Source organism: Kogia breviceps, chromosome 11 (assembly GCF_026419965.1).
Source record: "Kogia breviceps isolate mKogBre1 chromosome 11, mKogBre1 haplotype 1, whole genome shotgun sequence".
Classification (NCBI taxonomy): domain Eukaryota; kingdom Metazoa; phylum Chordata; class Mammalia; order Artiodactyla; family Physeteridae; genus Kogia; species Kogia breviceps.
The window spans coordinates 14369499-14384779 of record NC_081320.1 but is presented as its reverse complement, the minus strand read 5'-3'; the positions used below and the strand labels follow the sequence as shown (position 1 = coordinate 14384779).

Genomic DNA, 15281 nt, shown 5'->3' with positions numbered 1-15281 from the left:
GCCACCGTGACCAAATAGGGTTTACCTGGGGAATACAGGGTGCTTCAGTGTAAGAAAATCTATGACTATGTATCCATCCCATGTCTTGAGTCAAATAAGAGAAACCACCATTTTGGTGGATTCTGAAAGAATTCAACAACTGTCCCAGGGAAAACGATTTAAAAATAGGAACAGAATCATCCTTCCTTAACAAGGTAAAGACAGGTTCTAAACCACAGCCTCACTATACTTAACTGTGAACCACAATAGCAGAACTTCCCGTATATATGTATGTATGACTGAATCACTGTGCTCTACACCTGAAACTAACATGACATTGTAAATCAACTATAAAAAAAAAAGTGGGGGGGACTTCCCCGGTGGTCCAGTGGTTAAGACTCCGAGCTTCCATTGCAGGGGACGTGGGTTCGATCCCTGGTCGGGGAACTAAGATCCCACATGCCACGTGGCGTCGCCAAAAAAAAGGACTTCCCCAAGTGCATTCCACGGAACTCCAGTCCCACAAAAAGAGTTTCCCAGATTCAGTAAGATTGGTAAACTGCCTGTCTGGCCTGTCTCAGAGAGTCACTGCACACAGCAGCATGTTCAGTAGCATTTGTAAATTGAGGGTTAACAGTCCTCACCATTTGGGTTTAGCTTTTTCTTTCTGTTTCTTGAGAATCAGAAGAGCGCGCTTATCCCGTAAGTGGTAGCATCAGTGCATTGATGCCACACGGGTCCCATGCATTCCATCACGGTGCGCTTCCCCCAGGAGGGAGGTGCTGAAGTCTGGCCACGATAAACTGGTCAGGAGCCAATTGTGGCCAGTTGGATGGAGCCTAGCCTGGGCTTGGAGAAACCAGCAGTTTTAATTTGCCCACATGCCATTACTGTGCAGAGAATCGAGGCTTAGCCACACATCTCTTAATCCACAAGAACATGCTCCCCACCAATGAGTGATTAGCCCTGTGGGGCTGGCCGCACGTGAGAATTACAGCCAAGAGAGATTGATTTCAGCTGAACATTGGGCTGAGCCTGACCTAGGAATTCAGAACTGCACAGCCACCTCCAGATTTCTGGGAAGGAGGTTGGGAAGAGGGTTATAAGCGGTGTTGCTGGCTCCTTCTACCCCAACTCATGGTTCTGGGAAGCTCAGCTGTCCTGTTAGAATGCTCCTTTCCTCAGAATTACAATCCAGAGGCCTTCCATGACTAAGCTGCAGGGACTCCAACTCTTACAGGTCTTCTCCCATCCCCTACTCCCACCACTGGTTTCAAAATCTTTAAAAACGCAGAGAAGTGGGGGCTTCCCTGGTGGCGCAGTGGTTGAGAGTCTGCCTGCCGAGGCAGGGGACCACGGGTTCGTGCCCCGGTCCGGGGAGATCCCACATGCCACGGAGCGGCTGGGCCCGTGAGCCATGGCCACTGAGCCTGTGTGTCCGGAGCCTGTGCTCCGCAACGGGAGAGGCCGCGACAGTGAGAGGCCTGCGTACCGCAAAAAAAAAAAAAAAAAAAAAAGAGTGGACCTTAAGGGCAGAAAAGGCCACTGTGGTTTCCTTCCATCAGAAGCCCAGACGTCTTGGGGGGTACATAACCACCAAGCACATGATAGACAATCATAAATAGTAGCTACTACTAAAAGCCCTTATTGTGCATGTGTGTATGTGTTTATATGTATGTTTGTACGTTGATCACCCCAGTACCAAGGCATATGGACCCTCATGCATCTTATAGTATAGTGGGTACCAGCTCCTCAACCACTAGAGCAGTGGTTCTCACTGGGGGGCAGTTTTGCCTCTCCAGGAGATATTTAGCAAAGTCTGGAGACATTTTTGCTAATCACAACTGGGCCGGAGAGTGGGAGCTACTTGGCAGGGACGTTTAGCAGCATCCCTGGATTCTAGTAGGTAAAGCCAGGGCTGCTGTTAAACATCCTAAAATGCATAGGACAGCCCCACGACAAAGAATTCTCTAGCCCAAAAATGTCAGTAGTGCCACGGTCGAGAAACTCTCTGCAAGCACCCTACAAGCCTGCTATGTCTAACAACCCGTAAGGTCAGGGGACAGTATTCTTAAAGACCCAAAACTGCAGCACTGTCCCAAACCAGGATTCAGCTCGATTTCTCTGGGCCACCCTGACATGGTCTAAGAACATCCCTGGTAAGCAGCAAGAGTGAAGAAGTGTGCAGTGTGGATCTTTGTGACTCTAAATAGGGAATCAGATGCTGGTAGAGTTGGTGGATTTTAGGAACACTTCTTCTTTTTTTTTTTTTTTAAACATCTTTATTTGAGTATAACTGTTTTACAATAGTGTGTTAGTTTCTCCTTTACAACAAAGTGAATCAGTTATACATATACATATGTTCCCATATCTCTTCCCTCTTGCGTCTCCCTCCCTCCCACCCTCCCTATCCCACCCCTCTAGGTGGTCACAAAGCACAGAGGTGAACTCCCTGTGCTATGAGGCAGCTTCCCACTAGCTATCTAATTTACATTTGGGAGTGTGTATATGTCCCTGCCACTCTCTCACTTCGTCACAGCTTACCCTTCCCCCTCCCCATATCCTCAAGTCCATGCTCTAGTAGGTCTGTGTTTTATTCCAGTCCTACCACTAATCTCTTCATGACATTTTTTTTTTTTCTTAGATTCCGTATATATGTGTTAGCATACGGTATTTGTTTTTCTCCTTCTGACTTACTTCACTCTGTATGACAGACTCCAGGTCTATCCACCTCACTACAAATAACTCAGTTTCATTTCTTTTAATGGCTGAGTAGTATTCCATTGTATATATGTGCCACATCTTCTTTATCCATTCATCTGTTGATGGACACTTAGGTTGCTTCCATGTCCTGGCTATTGTAAATAGAGCTGCAATAAACATTTTGGTACATGACTCTTTTTGAATTATGGTTTTCTCAGGGTATATGCCCAGTAGTGGGATTGCTGGGTCATATGGTAGTTCTATTTGTAGTTTTTTAAGGAACCTCCATACTGTTCTCCATAGTGGCTGTATCAATTTACATTCCCACCAGCAGTACAAGAGGGTTCCCTTTTCTCCACACCCTCTCCAGCATTTATTGTTTCTAGAGTTTTTGATGATGGCCAATCTGACCGGTGTGAGGTGATATCTCATTGTAGTTTTGATTTGCATTTCTCTAATGATTAATGATGTTGAGCATTCTTTCATGTGTTTGTTGGCAATCTGTATATCTTCTTTGGAGAAATTTCTATTTAGTAGTTCTGCCCATTTTTGGATTGGGTTGTTTGTTTTTTTTGTTATTGAGCTGCATGAGTTGCTTATAAATTTTGGATATTAATCCTTTGTCAGTTGCTTCATTTGCAAATATTTTCTCCCATTCTGAGGGCTGTCTTTTGGTCTTGTTTATGGTATCCTTTGCTGTGCAAAAGCTTTTAAGTTTCATTAGATCCCATCTGTTTATTTCTGTTTTTATTTCCATTTCTCTAGGAGATGGGTCAAAAAGGATCTTGCTGTGATTTATGTCATAGAGTGAGGAACACTTCTTTTGTGTTCCATGTGGCAAGGGGTAAATTTGGGACACTTCTCTTTAGCACCTGATATTGGTTGTAGAGAAACCAATTAGCACTCAAGGGTAAGTAAGCTCCAACCACCTCGAGTGTCCCTACAGGAGAACATGGCCGGGTATGTATTCATTCAGCTTCTGGGTGGCCAGCCCTGTGCGAGACAGAAAAGGAGAGAGAAAAGGCCATCAGAGCAAAGGCTGTGGGGAGAAGTGGAATTTTCAAGAGGACAGTGTTATGAAAAGCTTTCTGACTCATGTTGTGGTGGAGAGTGTGGGATTTGAAGCCAAGAGACCTCAGCTCCAGCTCCTCATAACGTGGGCAAGTCATTTACCCTGAATTTACCTCCAATTAGCTCGTCTGAAAATTAGGACAGTCACCCTGACTTGTCGTAGCAGGGATGCCGTGGAGATTACACTGGTTTACGTGTGTAAGTCTGCTTTGAAAAGTGCCAGCATAGCACAAATGTTGTTGTTCACGGAGGAAATGAGTTTAACTCACTAGGCCGATGTTTGTGCAGTGCTGTTAACTTGCCAAAGGCGTTTAAATCGCGGTTAGTTCATCTAGGAAGTGTAGGCTCCTGGGAAGGGAAATAGGTGAGTTGAGGGTGTGAAGGAAGGAAGCAGATAGGATCGGCAAAGCACCGGGATAGAGATGACATGCAGTTGGGGGGAGGGGCTGGGCACCAGAGGGTCCCGAGTGGAACTGTCCTTATTCATTCCCACCTCCCGTGGCCAGGCATCCTTGGCCTTTCCAGCTGCTGTCTGCCACTCTCTGGCCCTTGGCAGATGTGTCCTTGGGTTATTACTCCTGCCTGCGGATACCTTTTGGAAAGCCCAGCCCCTGCCCTCTCGGTCAATTTTTGTGGCTGATTGAGAGAGAGCAAAGGGGCACCGCCCATCCTCCTTTCCTGACCTGTGCTCAGAGCTCAAGGCCAAATCATGATTTTTCTCCCCCTCCCCTGAAAGTGAATGACCAGAGCAAGGGATGATTCAAAGACTTCTTTCTGTCTCCTTGGGAAACTCTTCCTGGAGCCCCACCACATGCTATTAGAGCTCGAATTTTCAAAGTGGCCTCAAGAATTCTACAAAGAGGCTGCATGGCTGGTCTGCTGCCCAGAAGCACCATATCAGTGTTGACACTCAGACAACATGTGTATTTTGCTCCTGGCAAAGACTAATGGTTTGCTTATGAAAATAATAGCTGCCATTTATCAAATGTCTTCTACGTGCACAGCACTGTGTTCAATCCTAGACATTCATTGTCCCTAATCCTTCTAACAACGTGTAATGTTAGTGATCATCGCCTTGCTTTATGGATGAAGAAACTGAGGCTCAGAGTCGTTAAGACACTTATCCAGGGTCACACAGCATAATTGGCAGGGTGAGAACCTGAACCCACGAACACTCAATTCCAGAGCCCGTCACTGCCTCCCCACCCATTCTCTCCCAGACTCTTGCCCAAGACTCTGCCATGCTGGGGTTGAGGAGAGGCTTTTCGTTTAAAGACTCTGTGTGTGTGTGTGTGTGTGTGTGTGTGTGTATGTGTGTGTGTGGGTTGGGGATTTATCGTTTGGTTTGGGTTTTTTGCAGTAATACATGGGAGAGGGTAGGGTACAGGAAAATCTTTTCAAGATCGAGAAACACTACAACGAGGTAAAGATCCACATCCTCGAATATGGACAGATATTACTCGTGACCCTGGAAGTGTCAGGCAGATGGTTTTTACTCATTCATCCACCACATAGTTCTGGAGCGGCTGTTTATTTCCTGGGGAGTGTTGTGTGTGATGCTGTAAGAGATGGAAGTGAACAGTCAGGATCACCATCTGGGAGCCCTGGGTCTCTTGATGAGCCTTGCTTGCCCCACCACTAAAGACCCTCACCAATAGGGTCTTTGAATACTTTGGTCAGTTGTGCTGTCACGTTTTTACCCCAGAATGTCGGGGGTGCTGGTGGCAGTAGTGCTTGTCAATGTATGCTCTACACTCTTCTGATCTCTGGCCATTGACACAGGAGGGAGCATGCAGGTAAAATAAGCCATGGTCGCCCCTCCCCACCACAGAGCGCCTCCCTGCTCACTTGGGGTGCACGAGAGGCCCCCGCTCACCAGCTGCATTGTTTTCTGTCCCCTGCGCAGTACCTGCAGATGAAATGGCCCCTCCTCGACGTCCCCGCCAGCGCCACGGTCAAGGATACCAGGTCACCATCCCCAGCACACTTGGTAAGTCTGTTTCTCCTTAAAGCGTGGAAGGGACGCTCTCGCTGACTTGTCCCATGTCCCTGCCTCCACCTTCCCGCAGTTCTAGCAAGTATTGCCCCGAGCGTGTGAGCCGAACGGTCGGGGGCCCAGCAGTTAGGGTGCTGCCCGTGCACGCCCCCATCGCTGCCACCTCGGCACGCGCTCATACCACCACCCAGGATGTTGTGCGATCGGAAATGCCAGCCCTGTCCCTGGCTGGTGACCCCGGTCCTCCCCTGCCGCGCCTCCACCTGAGCAGCGGCGTTCTCCATCCTCTCCTTCCTCTCCCCCTGGAGCTCGGTCAGCGGCCCCCTGATTCTCCTGCAGAGCTGCATGGCAACAGTTGAAGAGGCTCTTCTATAAAGGATGTTAGAGAAAAGAATTAAACTAAAACATAGGCAAACAAAAATCCCGAGGGGCAACTGAGGCTTTCCTGCCAAGGTCCGAGGCAACACAGCCACAAAGGAAGGTCTGGAGTGTCCTGGGAGGAGGAGCAATGAGATCTGACAGGTCTGCTCACCTCTGGGCTTGTAACAGGCTGAAATTGTTAGGATAGGAGATGTTCCCAGCCGGGACCCTGCATCCCCTTTTCCTGGACTTTCTTAGGAGCTTGGGGCAACCCACGTGCCTCACAAGCTAACTGATGTTGTCCCCTGTGCAGTGGATCTCAGAAACACAGAGGGTCCAGTTAGAAGGAACCCCAGCTGGTGTGACTCATCCATTTTACAGACAGGGAGACCTGGGAATACATGATGCTTCTAAAACTTTATTAGGGAAAATTTCAGTGGTTCCCTGCACCCACACTGAGTTGTTTTCAAGCAAATCCAGACACAATATTTCATTTCATTCAGGACATTTTAAGATATCCTCATAGTCCTTTTTCGTTAAAAGCTTAGACCCTAGTTGAGGAGAAGGAAGGTATACATAGAGAGATACATAATGGCACAGTGAGCCCGTATGATTCCCAGGAATCATGAGACCAGCTTACAGTGGCAGAGCCCTTGGTAGTTTACCAAGCAATGTCATGTGTAGTTCTGAGGTGACTGTCACAGCCATCTACTGGGGAGACAGGTGGGGGTCGCTGTTTCACAATCTCTAGGAGAAACCAGTGAGCAGCAGGGCCAGCCGTCCCGTGCAGGCTGCCCTACGAGGTCTGTGCTCAGTCACCAAGTCCTGAGTAGCCCGTAGGGCCTGTGGCCCTCCAGATTCCAGGACAGCTCAGGGTGGCCGTGCGCGAGGTACAGGCGCCCTCTAGTGGTCAGTCGTTGTGGAGGACATGGCATCCCAACCCCCACGCCACAAAGTTGGCTTGTCCCCTCCCAGCACAGCTGTCTGTAACTGTTTCAAATCTTTGCTCGTACCCCACCCATCCTGTGGCATCCCCCAGCCGGTATCCTTCACGTACTGTCTACGTATCTTCTAAAATCTTCATTTACATTTAGAGGAAGTGAATTCTCTAAAGTTGACACATGGACTCTTTGAGTTTCCCATCCTCCCTGTTGCACAGAGCACTCCAGCTCTGAAAAATGAAATAACAAGCCTATGTATGGCCCTCCTCCTGCAATGCATCATCTTATTTCCCTTCTAACGTTCACCGCCCAACTTCACACAAGAGCTAGACCTTCCACCTCCATCCCCGATCCATCTGCCATCTAATACGTAGTCTAGTCATTTGCCCAACTTTTTCTCAACCCTCTGCTTCCTATAATTCTTTCATTGGCTCTGGGAGACTGTATTAATAGACATTATCAAGGTTTTTTTGCCCTCTCTAAGCTTCCATTTTCCTTCTGGCTTCTTTTCCTTAAATAAATCAGCTACTTATCCTCACTATCTCAGTGTAAGTGACATGAAAATATATGAAATCCCTAAGCTCTTAACAAGGTTCTCTACCCATAGTTCCCACTGCCAGGCAAACCTACAGCCACTGCAGATGTGTGTTATACGGATATGATCTCAGGACTGCAGTGGAGCAGGGGCTCATGTTTTGTCTGACAGTGGAAAACCGGGAATAGTGGATACATTACATGGTAGATAGCAAAATGGATACTTTTCTAGTAAGTTGTATATTATTATACTCTGCACTCTAATATAGATAAACAGAAACAGACCTCAAAAACTTAAAAGAAAATTCACAGGAGAAAACCTTAACATTAACTTGAAATTCTGTAGACTGGGAGAAGACCACCATTTTCCATTTTCAAGTCAGAGCTTCTCATTCTGACTTCTGAGATACACGTGTGTATGTGTATGTAGGAGCCAAACCTGAGATGCCTGTGTGTTGGAGGTTGTTTATTAAAGTGGGCTTGAATCCCAACTCCACCTCTTCCTACTTGTGCAGCTACAGGAAATTACCTCATCTCTCTTTGCCTTGATTTCCTCATCTGTAAAACAGGAATTAGAAGAGGACTTGACCTCTTCTAATGAAAATGAGGCCGCGCATTGTAATGAGTTTAGAATTGTAACTTGCACAGAATAAGACTCAGTGGTGGCTAGCTTGCTACTATCACCACCACCACCACCACTAGCACTGCTTTGATGAAGAGAGGGAAAGAACAATTAAAATGCTGTTCATTTAGCAGACTAAGAGGTGATGAAGGCTCGAATTATTAGGTGCCAGATCAAATAGACACATTGCAAAGGTATAATGGAGGTAATCAGCCTGTAGAATTTAGCATCTGCTCTCTCAAGGATATGATTTAACTGGTCTGGGGTGGGGCTGGTATCTTAGTTTTCTAAGCTCCCCGGAAGATTCGAAGGGGCAGCCAGAATTGAGAGTCACTGCCCTCAGCGCATATCAGAGGCAAAAGGGAAGAAGACGCCAGAGACCATCCCAGTTTATTAGATGCCGGATTCTGTAGGCTGCAGGCGTAAGCAGAGAAGCAGGTTACCGGAAGTAGTCGGAGGTTTGGACGCTGGCTTTTTTTATTAGAAAAATGAAAACACTTGATTATGGAATTCCTTTTGGAATCCTGAGCAAAATATTTGAAGATGAGTTTCGCCCTGGGAGAAGGGCAAATGGAGGAAACAGCCTGCATACTTAGACAGATGCAGTGAGTCATGTTGAAGCTGCCTGTCAGGGAAATGTGTATAAATAAGCCGTAACTGGGCCAAGGTGGGGATGGAATTATGTGTTATTACCACTTGAATTTTTATGCCTTCGAAACAAGCTCTAGGGCTTCCCTGGTGACGCAGTGGTTGAGAGTCCGCCTGCCGATGCAGGGGACGCGGGTTCGTGCCCCGGTCTGGGAGGATCCCACGTGCCGCGGAGCCGCTGGGCCCGTGAGCCACGGCCGCTGAGCCTGCGCGTCCGGAGCCTGTGCTCCACAACGGGAGAGGCCACAGCGGTGAGAGGCCCGGGTACCGCAAAAAAAAAAAAAAAAAGGCTCCTGAGAAACAAGCTCTAAAAACTAAGTATCCCTGCGTGTCGACTGTTACCCTGATCCTCACCATGGCCCACAGGCCTGGCCCCTGTCATTCCCTCCACCCTCTCCCCAAACACTGTGCCCAACCACACAAAGCAAATATACGTGCTTCCAGAGCATAACCAAGCTAAAGATAGGACTGGCAACTCTTTTGTTCACATGTGTTTACCTGGCACCTGTCATGATGCCTGGCACAGCATAGGTACTCAGGAAGCCTGTGTGAATGGATGGAGAATTGGTGATCTGGGGAAAGGTAGATGGCCGCTTCTGAACCCCTCTCTGCCCCTGAGTCCAATTCCTCTTCTCGTTCAGGATTTTTAATTAAATCTTTAAAAAAATTTTTTTTTAAAATTTTTTGGCCATACCGTGTGGCATGTGGGATCTTAGTTCCCCAACCAAGGATCGAACCTGCACCCCCTGCATTGGAAGCACGGAGTCTTAACCACTGAACCATCAGGGAAGTCCCTAATTAAATCGTTTTTGAAACCAGAAAAGTAATGCATGTGTGTGTAGAACACTTGAGAAAATGCAAAAGTACACAGAAAAAGACCTGTAATCCCACAACCCACCAGCATTTTATTTCAGTCTCTTTTATGTGTGTGTGCACACCTGTAACTTGCTTTCTACATGACGACTGAATGCTTCTTTTAACCACAGTGAACACCCTGTTTTAGCACTAAGCTTTGGGCCACCCTCAGAAGCAAGGCACAGAGCTTTGCATCCAATGGCTAATGGAAGGCAGGGCCTGGAAGCCCTCCTAAAGGGTGGCTGTCTCACTGCTCCAAAGAAGTAGCTGAGCTGAGAGCTGAGAAGCCTGACTTTGCTCAGCATGCCAGTTCTCGATTAAAAACATTCATCGAGGGCTTCCCTGGTGGCGCAGTGGTTGAGAGTCCGCCTGCCGATGCAGGGGACGCGGGTTCGTGCCCCGGTCCAGGAAGATCCCACATGCCCCGGAGCGGCTGGGCCCGTGAGCCATGGCCGCTGAGCCTGCGCGTCCGGAGCCTGTTCTCCGCAACGGGAGAGGCCACGACAGTGAGAGGCCCGCGTACCACAAAAAAACAAAAAAAACCCAAAACATTCATCGAAGTTTTCCCTTTTTAAATTGTATAGTTTCTCCATCTTATAAATATACCCATGTAGACCCCAAAACTCATCATATAGCCTGCTGTTGCTCCATTCTACCTCCAGTGCTGATTTCAATTCCTACTACACAGTCTTCACTTTTTATTTGGATATAAGTTTAAACTTTCAGAAAAATTGCAAGAATAATACAATGAACTCCCATATACTTTTTATCTAGATCCAGAGATTTTGCCCCACCCTGCACTCCCTCTCTCTCTCTCCATCTCTCTGTCTCTCTCTCACACACACACAGACACATGCAGTATATATGAGTTTTTCTTAACAATTTGCCATCAAGTTGGAAACATTGTGTCCCTTTACCCCTAAATACTTCAGATGCTTTTTTTTTTTTTTTTTTTTTTTGTGGTACGCGGGCCTCTCACTGTCGTGGCCTCTCCCGTCGTGGAGCACAGGCTCCGGACGCACAGGCTCAGCGGCCATGGCTCACAGGCCCAGCCGCTCCGCGGCATGTGGGATCTTCCCGGACCGGGGCACGAACCAGTGTCCCCTGCATCGGCAGGCGGATTCTCAACCACTGCGCCACGAGGGAAGCCCCAGATGCATTTTTTAAGAAGAAAGACAGTATCTTACAATGACTACAGTACAGTTATCAAAATCAAGAAGTTAACATTTCACATTACCTAACCCACAATATATATTCAAATTTCAGTAAATGTCCCAGTAATGTCTGTTAAGCCGTATGTGTTTCTTGGTCCACCGTTCAACCCAGGATCACAGGTTACATTTCGTTGCCAGTCCTTTAGTCTCCTTTAATCTCGCAGAGTTCCTTAGCCTTTCTCTTTCCTGCCCTTGACATCTTTGGAGAAGTACCGACCAGCTATTTTGTAGAATGTCCCTCCATTTGGGTTTGTCTGAGGTTTCCTCATGGTTAGATTCAGGTTGTGCGTTTTTTGGCTAGAACACCACCGCGCTGATTGCTCCTCTCCATGCATCACATCGGGAGTCCAATGTCCATTTGTTCTTATTTATTTATTGTCCGTTTGTCCCAAAGTCGGTGATGTTGGCTTTGATCATTTGATTAAGGTGGTGTCTGACATGTGTTTCCTCTGTGAGGTTATTCTTTCCCTTTGTGATTAATAAGCGCTCCGTAGGGAGAGGCTTTGAAGTTACATAAATGCCCTGTTTCTCATCAAACTTGCACCCACGATTCATGGCAGGCATTGAAGATTATCGACCTCCATCATTCCTTTATTAGTTTCTGCTACTGAGATTTAGCTTTTGGGAAACCTTACTTGTGTCTGCCAGCTCATTGCTCTTAGTGAAGAGCAGAACAGACCTCGTGGCAAGTCAGGTCTGTGCACTGATGACACAGATGAAAAAGATGATGATAGAGGACAGCAACTAAAAACCAGTCTACAAATAGTGGTCCTGAAGAAGAGACCACACAACCAGTAAAAACGGCAGTGGGCAGTGAGGAAGTGAAACTGGGCTTTAAAAACAAAAACTAGGGACTTCCCTGGCGGTCCAGTGGTTAAGACTCCGTGCTTCCACTGCAGGGGGCATGGGTTCCATCCCTGGTCGGGGAACTAAGATCCCACATGCTGCACGGCATGGCCAAAAAAATAAAAAACAAGTAAATAAATAAATAAAAACAAAAACTCAAGTGTATAGCTTGAAAGCACTCACCTGAATTCTACAAAGTAAATGAAAATGGACATTTACCTAGACACGTCCTGACGACAGTCCGAATTGTAAGGGTTTCATTTGTTATTTTTTTTCCCACAAGCGTCTATGCAGGAAGGAAAAGGCCAGTGTCAAAGGAACAAAAATAAAGGTAAACTCAGGATTCTCTTTTGCTGCCTTTAATGCCAGCAAACAGTAGAAAAGGGAGAGTCTTGATAAGGAAAGATTTATACCAAGAATTTTGTGCCCAGTCCAATTTGCAAAGACCTCAGAAATGTACCACTGCTTCCAAGAAGAACCTAAAGCACATTCTAATTCCCTGCAGCATTTTCTCTCTGCTGCTGCCCTACAGAGACCCTGGATTTATCTTCACTTCTTTCAGAGCCTTCAGCTTACTGCTTGCCTCCTGTGAGGAGCTCAGAGAATATTTGTTAGTACGTTAATATAGACTCTCACCCCGTCATTTTCTTCTCTGCACTCCAGTCCACTGGCTTCCTGGGGGTTCCTCAAACACGCGGAGCATCCTGCCTGCCTCGGACCCAATGCGCTGGGTGCCTTCTGCCAAAACACCCTTCCCACACATCTCACTTCACTGCCTTCGTGTATTCATTCAAAAGCCATTTTCTCATTGAGGCCTTCCCTGGTCAGCGTGTGTAACTTATAACCCACACCTGTCTCGCTTCTTATCTGCCATCCCTGACTTGGTTTTTCTCCTTAACATTTATCACTATCTAATATTTTAGTTATTTATTTATTTGGCTTATTGTCTGTCTGTCCAATTAGAATGTACCTACCGCAAGGATAGGTATTTTTATCTAAAAAGACAAGATTTTCTAGTGCATTCACGAGACCTAGAACTGTACACGGCACATAGTTGATGCAACATAAATACCTGTGATCCGTATTTTCTGCAGGGCCAGTTAGATCAGCAATCCAGCCATGTCGTCAGAGACCCAGGTTCTTTCCACCTCTGCTTGTTGGCCTTCAGCCCTTTGACTGCCCAACTCGGTCCCTGCTGTGTAGACAGTCTCCACAAACATTTACCCAGTAAATAAAAGTGTGAATTTCCATTTCTCTCAAATTCTGTATAGGAGACATATGTCCAAATTTCCTTTCTTTGATAGGATACGATGACAGAATTGGCAAAGAACTTACATTTTGCCTTTAAAGTAGTATTTGTTAGAGAGTGGTGTGTGTGTGCACACGGAGAGAATTGGGAGTTTTTTCCCTCAACTTTAATTAAGTTCCTGTTTGCCCCTGCTTATATTATAAATCCACCGCTGTGACTGGACTGGTATTTTAGGAACAAACCAGTTTCCTTTTTCTCCCAAGTCCTGCATTTAAGCACATAATCTCTTGAAAACAGTTCTGGCCCACTAAAAGAGAAGGTTTTCTCAATCACTAAACAGACGATTGATTGTGGATAGAGCATATTTCTTAAACATATAAAATCAGGTACAGTTAGCAACCCAGTGCACCTCTGAGGATCTTTTCTGGGCAGCCTGTTGGGTGGTCTGTGTCTGCTTTGTAGGTGATACCACAGAATTAAGGCTCCTCTTTGCCTGATCTAAAAAACATTATCCTTCTGATTGCTGAAATTCAGATCAGGAAGAAAAGGAGGTAGTGAATGAACACTAGGAACAGGAGGCTTTGTGAAGGCCTCGAACCAGTTACTGAGAGAAGCAGGCGGTGGAGAGTGGCAGGGCCTCATAGAAGGACAGTTTGTGGAGAGGTGGCCGGTCCATCTGTGGCGGAGCGTGGGCTTTGCTTAGAGCTTGGAAGAAAGTCATGAACAGTAGGAGAGAGGATGAATTGCTTCCTCAGGACCAGGAGTTTCGAGGAGAACTTTGGATTGGTCCAACCCTAGAAACAGACCAAAATAGACAAGAAACACTTGAGCTGGGAAAGGGGTGGGTCTGCATGATGGGCTGGAAGGATTCAGGTCCAAGGTGGCTCTGAGATGCTCTTCTTTGGATAAAAGTGGACTCGGCTACCTTGCCCAGGGAACACCTGTACCCTGTGTTGAGCGTGTTCTTTGCACTGCAGACAGATCAGGCTGTCCACTGAGAGGTGTGTGACAGTTCTCAGCATTCCTGCCCTTGGCCTGGGTTTATGCTTTGGACATCCTGCCCCTGGGGACAGCGAAGGAGCAAAAAAAAAAGCGGGAACTTTTCTTGGGATGGTAGCCTCCTAGGAGAGCTTTCCCTGAGTCAGCCCTAAAGAGAGTAATTTTTGCTCATCAGTCCCAGAGGCCTCATCTTCCCAGTCTGACCAAGGAAAAGTCTAGCTTCCTTTTTCTTTCTGTGAACCCGCCACCTTCCAGTCCATATTTTTGGAAAATGATGTCGCCTAATGGGAACCAATAATAATAACTAATGGAGTGTTAAAGTGAGGAGACCTGCATTTTCAAATATAACTCACATTTCCCTGCTTTGTACTTAACTCTGCCACCCATTCGGTGCTGTTTGTCAGTTTCTTTTTTTTTTTTTCTCTTTAAAAATTGTATTGCAAAATTTTTCAACCATATACAAAGAAATCCCATGTACCCATCTCCTAGCCTTAACAACCATCAGTATTTTGCTGTGTTTATTTCATCTATCTTCCCAACACCCCATCCCTTGTTTTTTCTTTTATTTTTTATTTATTTTTTTGAATTTCTGAATTTTATTTTATTTTTTATACAGCAGGTTCTTATTAGTTAACCATTTTATACACATCAGTGTATACATGTCAATCCCAATCTCCCAGTTCATCACACCACCACCACCGCCCCCCGCTGCTTTCCCCCGTTCGTGTCCGTACATTTGTTCTCTACATCTGTGTCTCAATTTCTGCCCTGCAAACCGGTTCATCTGTACCATATTTCTAGGTTCCACATATATGCATTAAAATACGATACTTGTTTTTCTGTTTCTGACTTACTTCATTCTGTATGACAATCTCTAGATCCATCCACGTCTTAACAAATGACCCAGTTTCGTTCCTCTTTATGGCTGAGTAATATTCCATTGTATATATGTACCGCCACTTCTTTATCCATTCGTCTGTCGATGGGCATGTAGGTTGCTTCCATGACCTGGCTATTGTAAATAGTGCTGCAACAAACATTGGGGTGCATGTGTCTTTTGAATTATGGTTTTCTCTCGGTATAGGCCCAGTAGTGGGATTTCTGGGTCATATGGTAATTCTATTTTTAGTTTTTTAAGGAACCTCCATACTGTTCTCCATAATGGCTGTATCAATTTATATTCCCACCAACAGTGCAAGAGGGTTCCCTTTTCTCCACACCCTCTCCAGCATTTGTTGTTTGTAGATTTCCTGATGATGCCCAT

At 46.2% G+C, this 15281-nt stretch overlaps 1 protein-coding gene across 1 annotated transcript in view; it reads left to right on the top strand.

Moving 5' to 3' along the window:
- Nucleotides 1–15281, top strand: part of TCF7L1 (transcription factor 7 like 1) — a 163560-nt gene that overhangs the window by 131852 nt on the left and 16427 nt on the right. The window contains exon 4 of the mRNA XM_059079561.2: nt 5660–5743. Within this exon, the coding sequence (XP_058935544.1) occupies nt 5660–5743 (84 nt within the window). The remainder of the gene's footprint in view (nt 1–5659; nt 5744–15281) is intronic.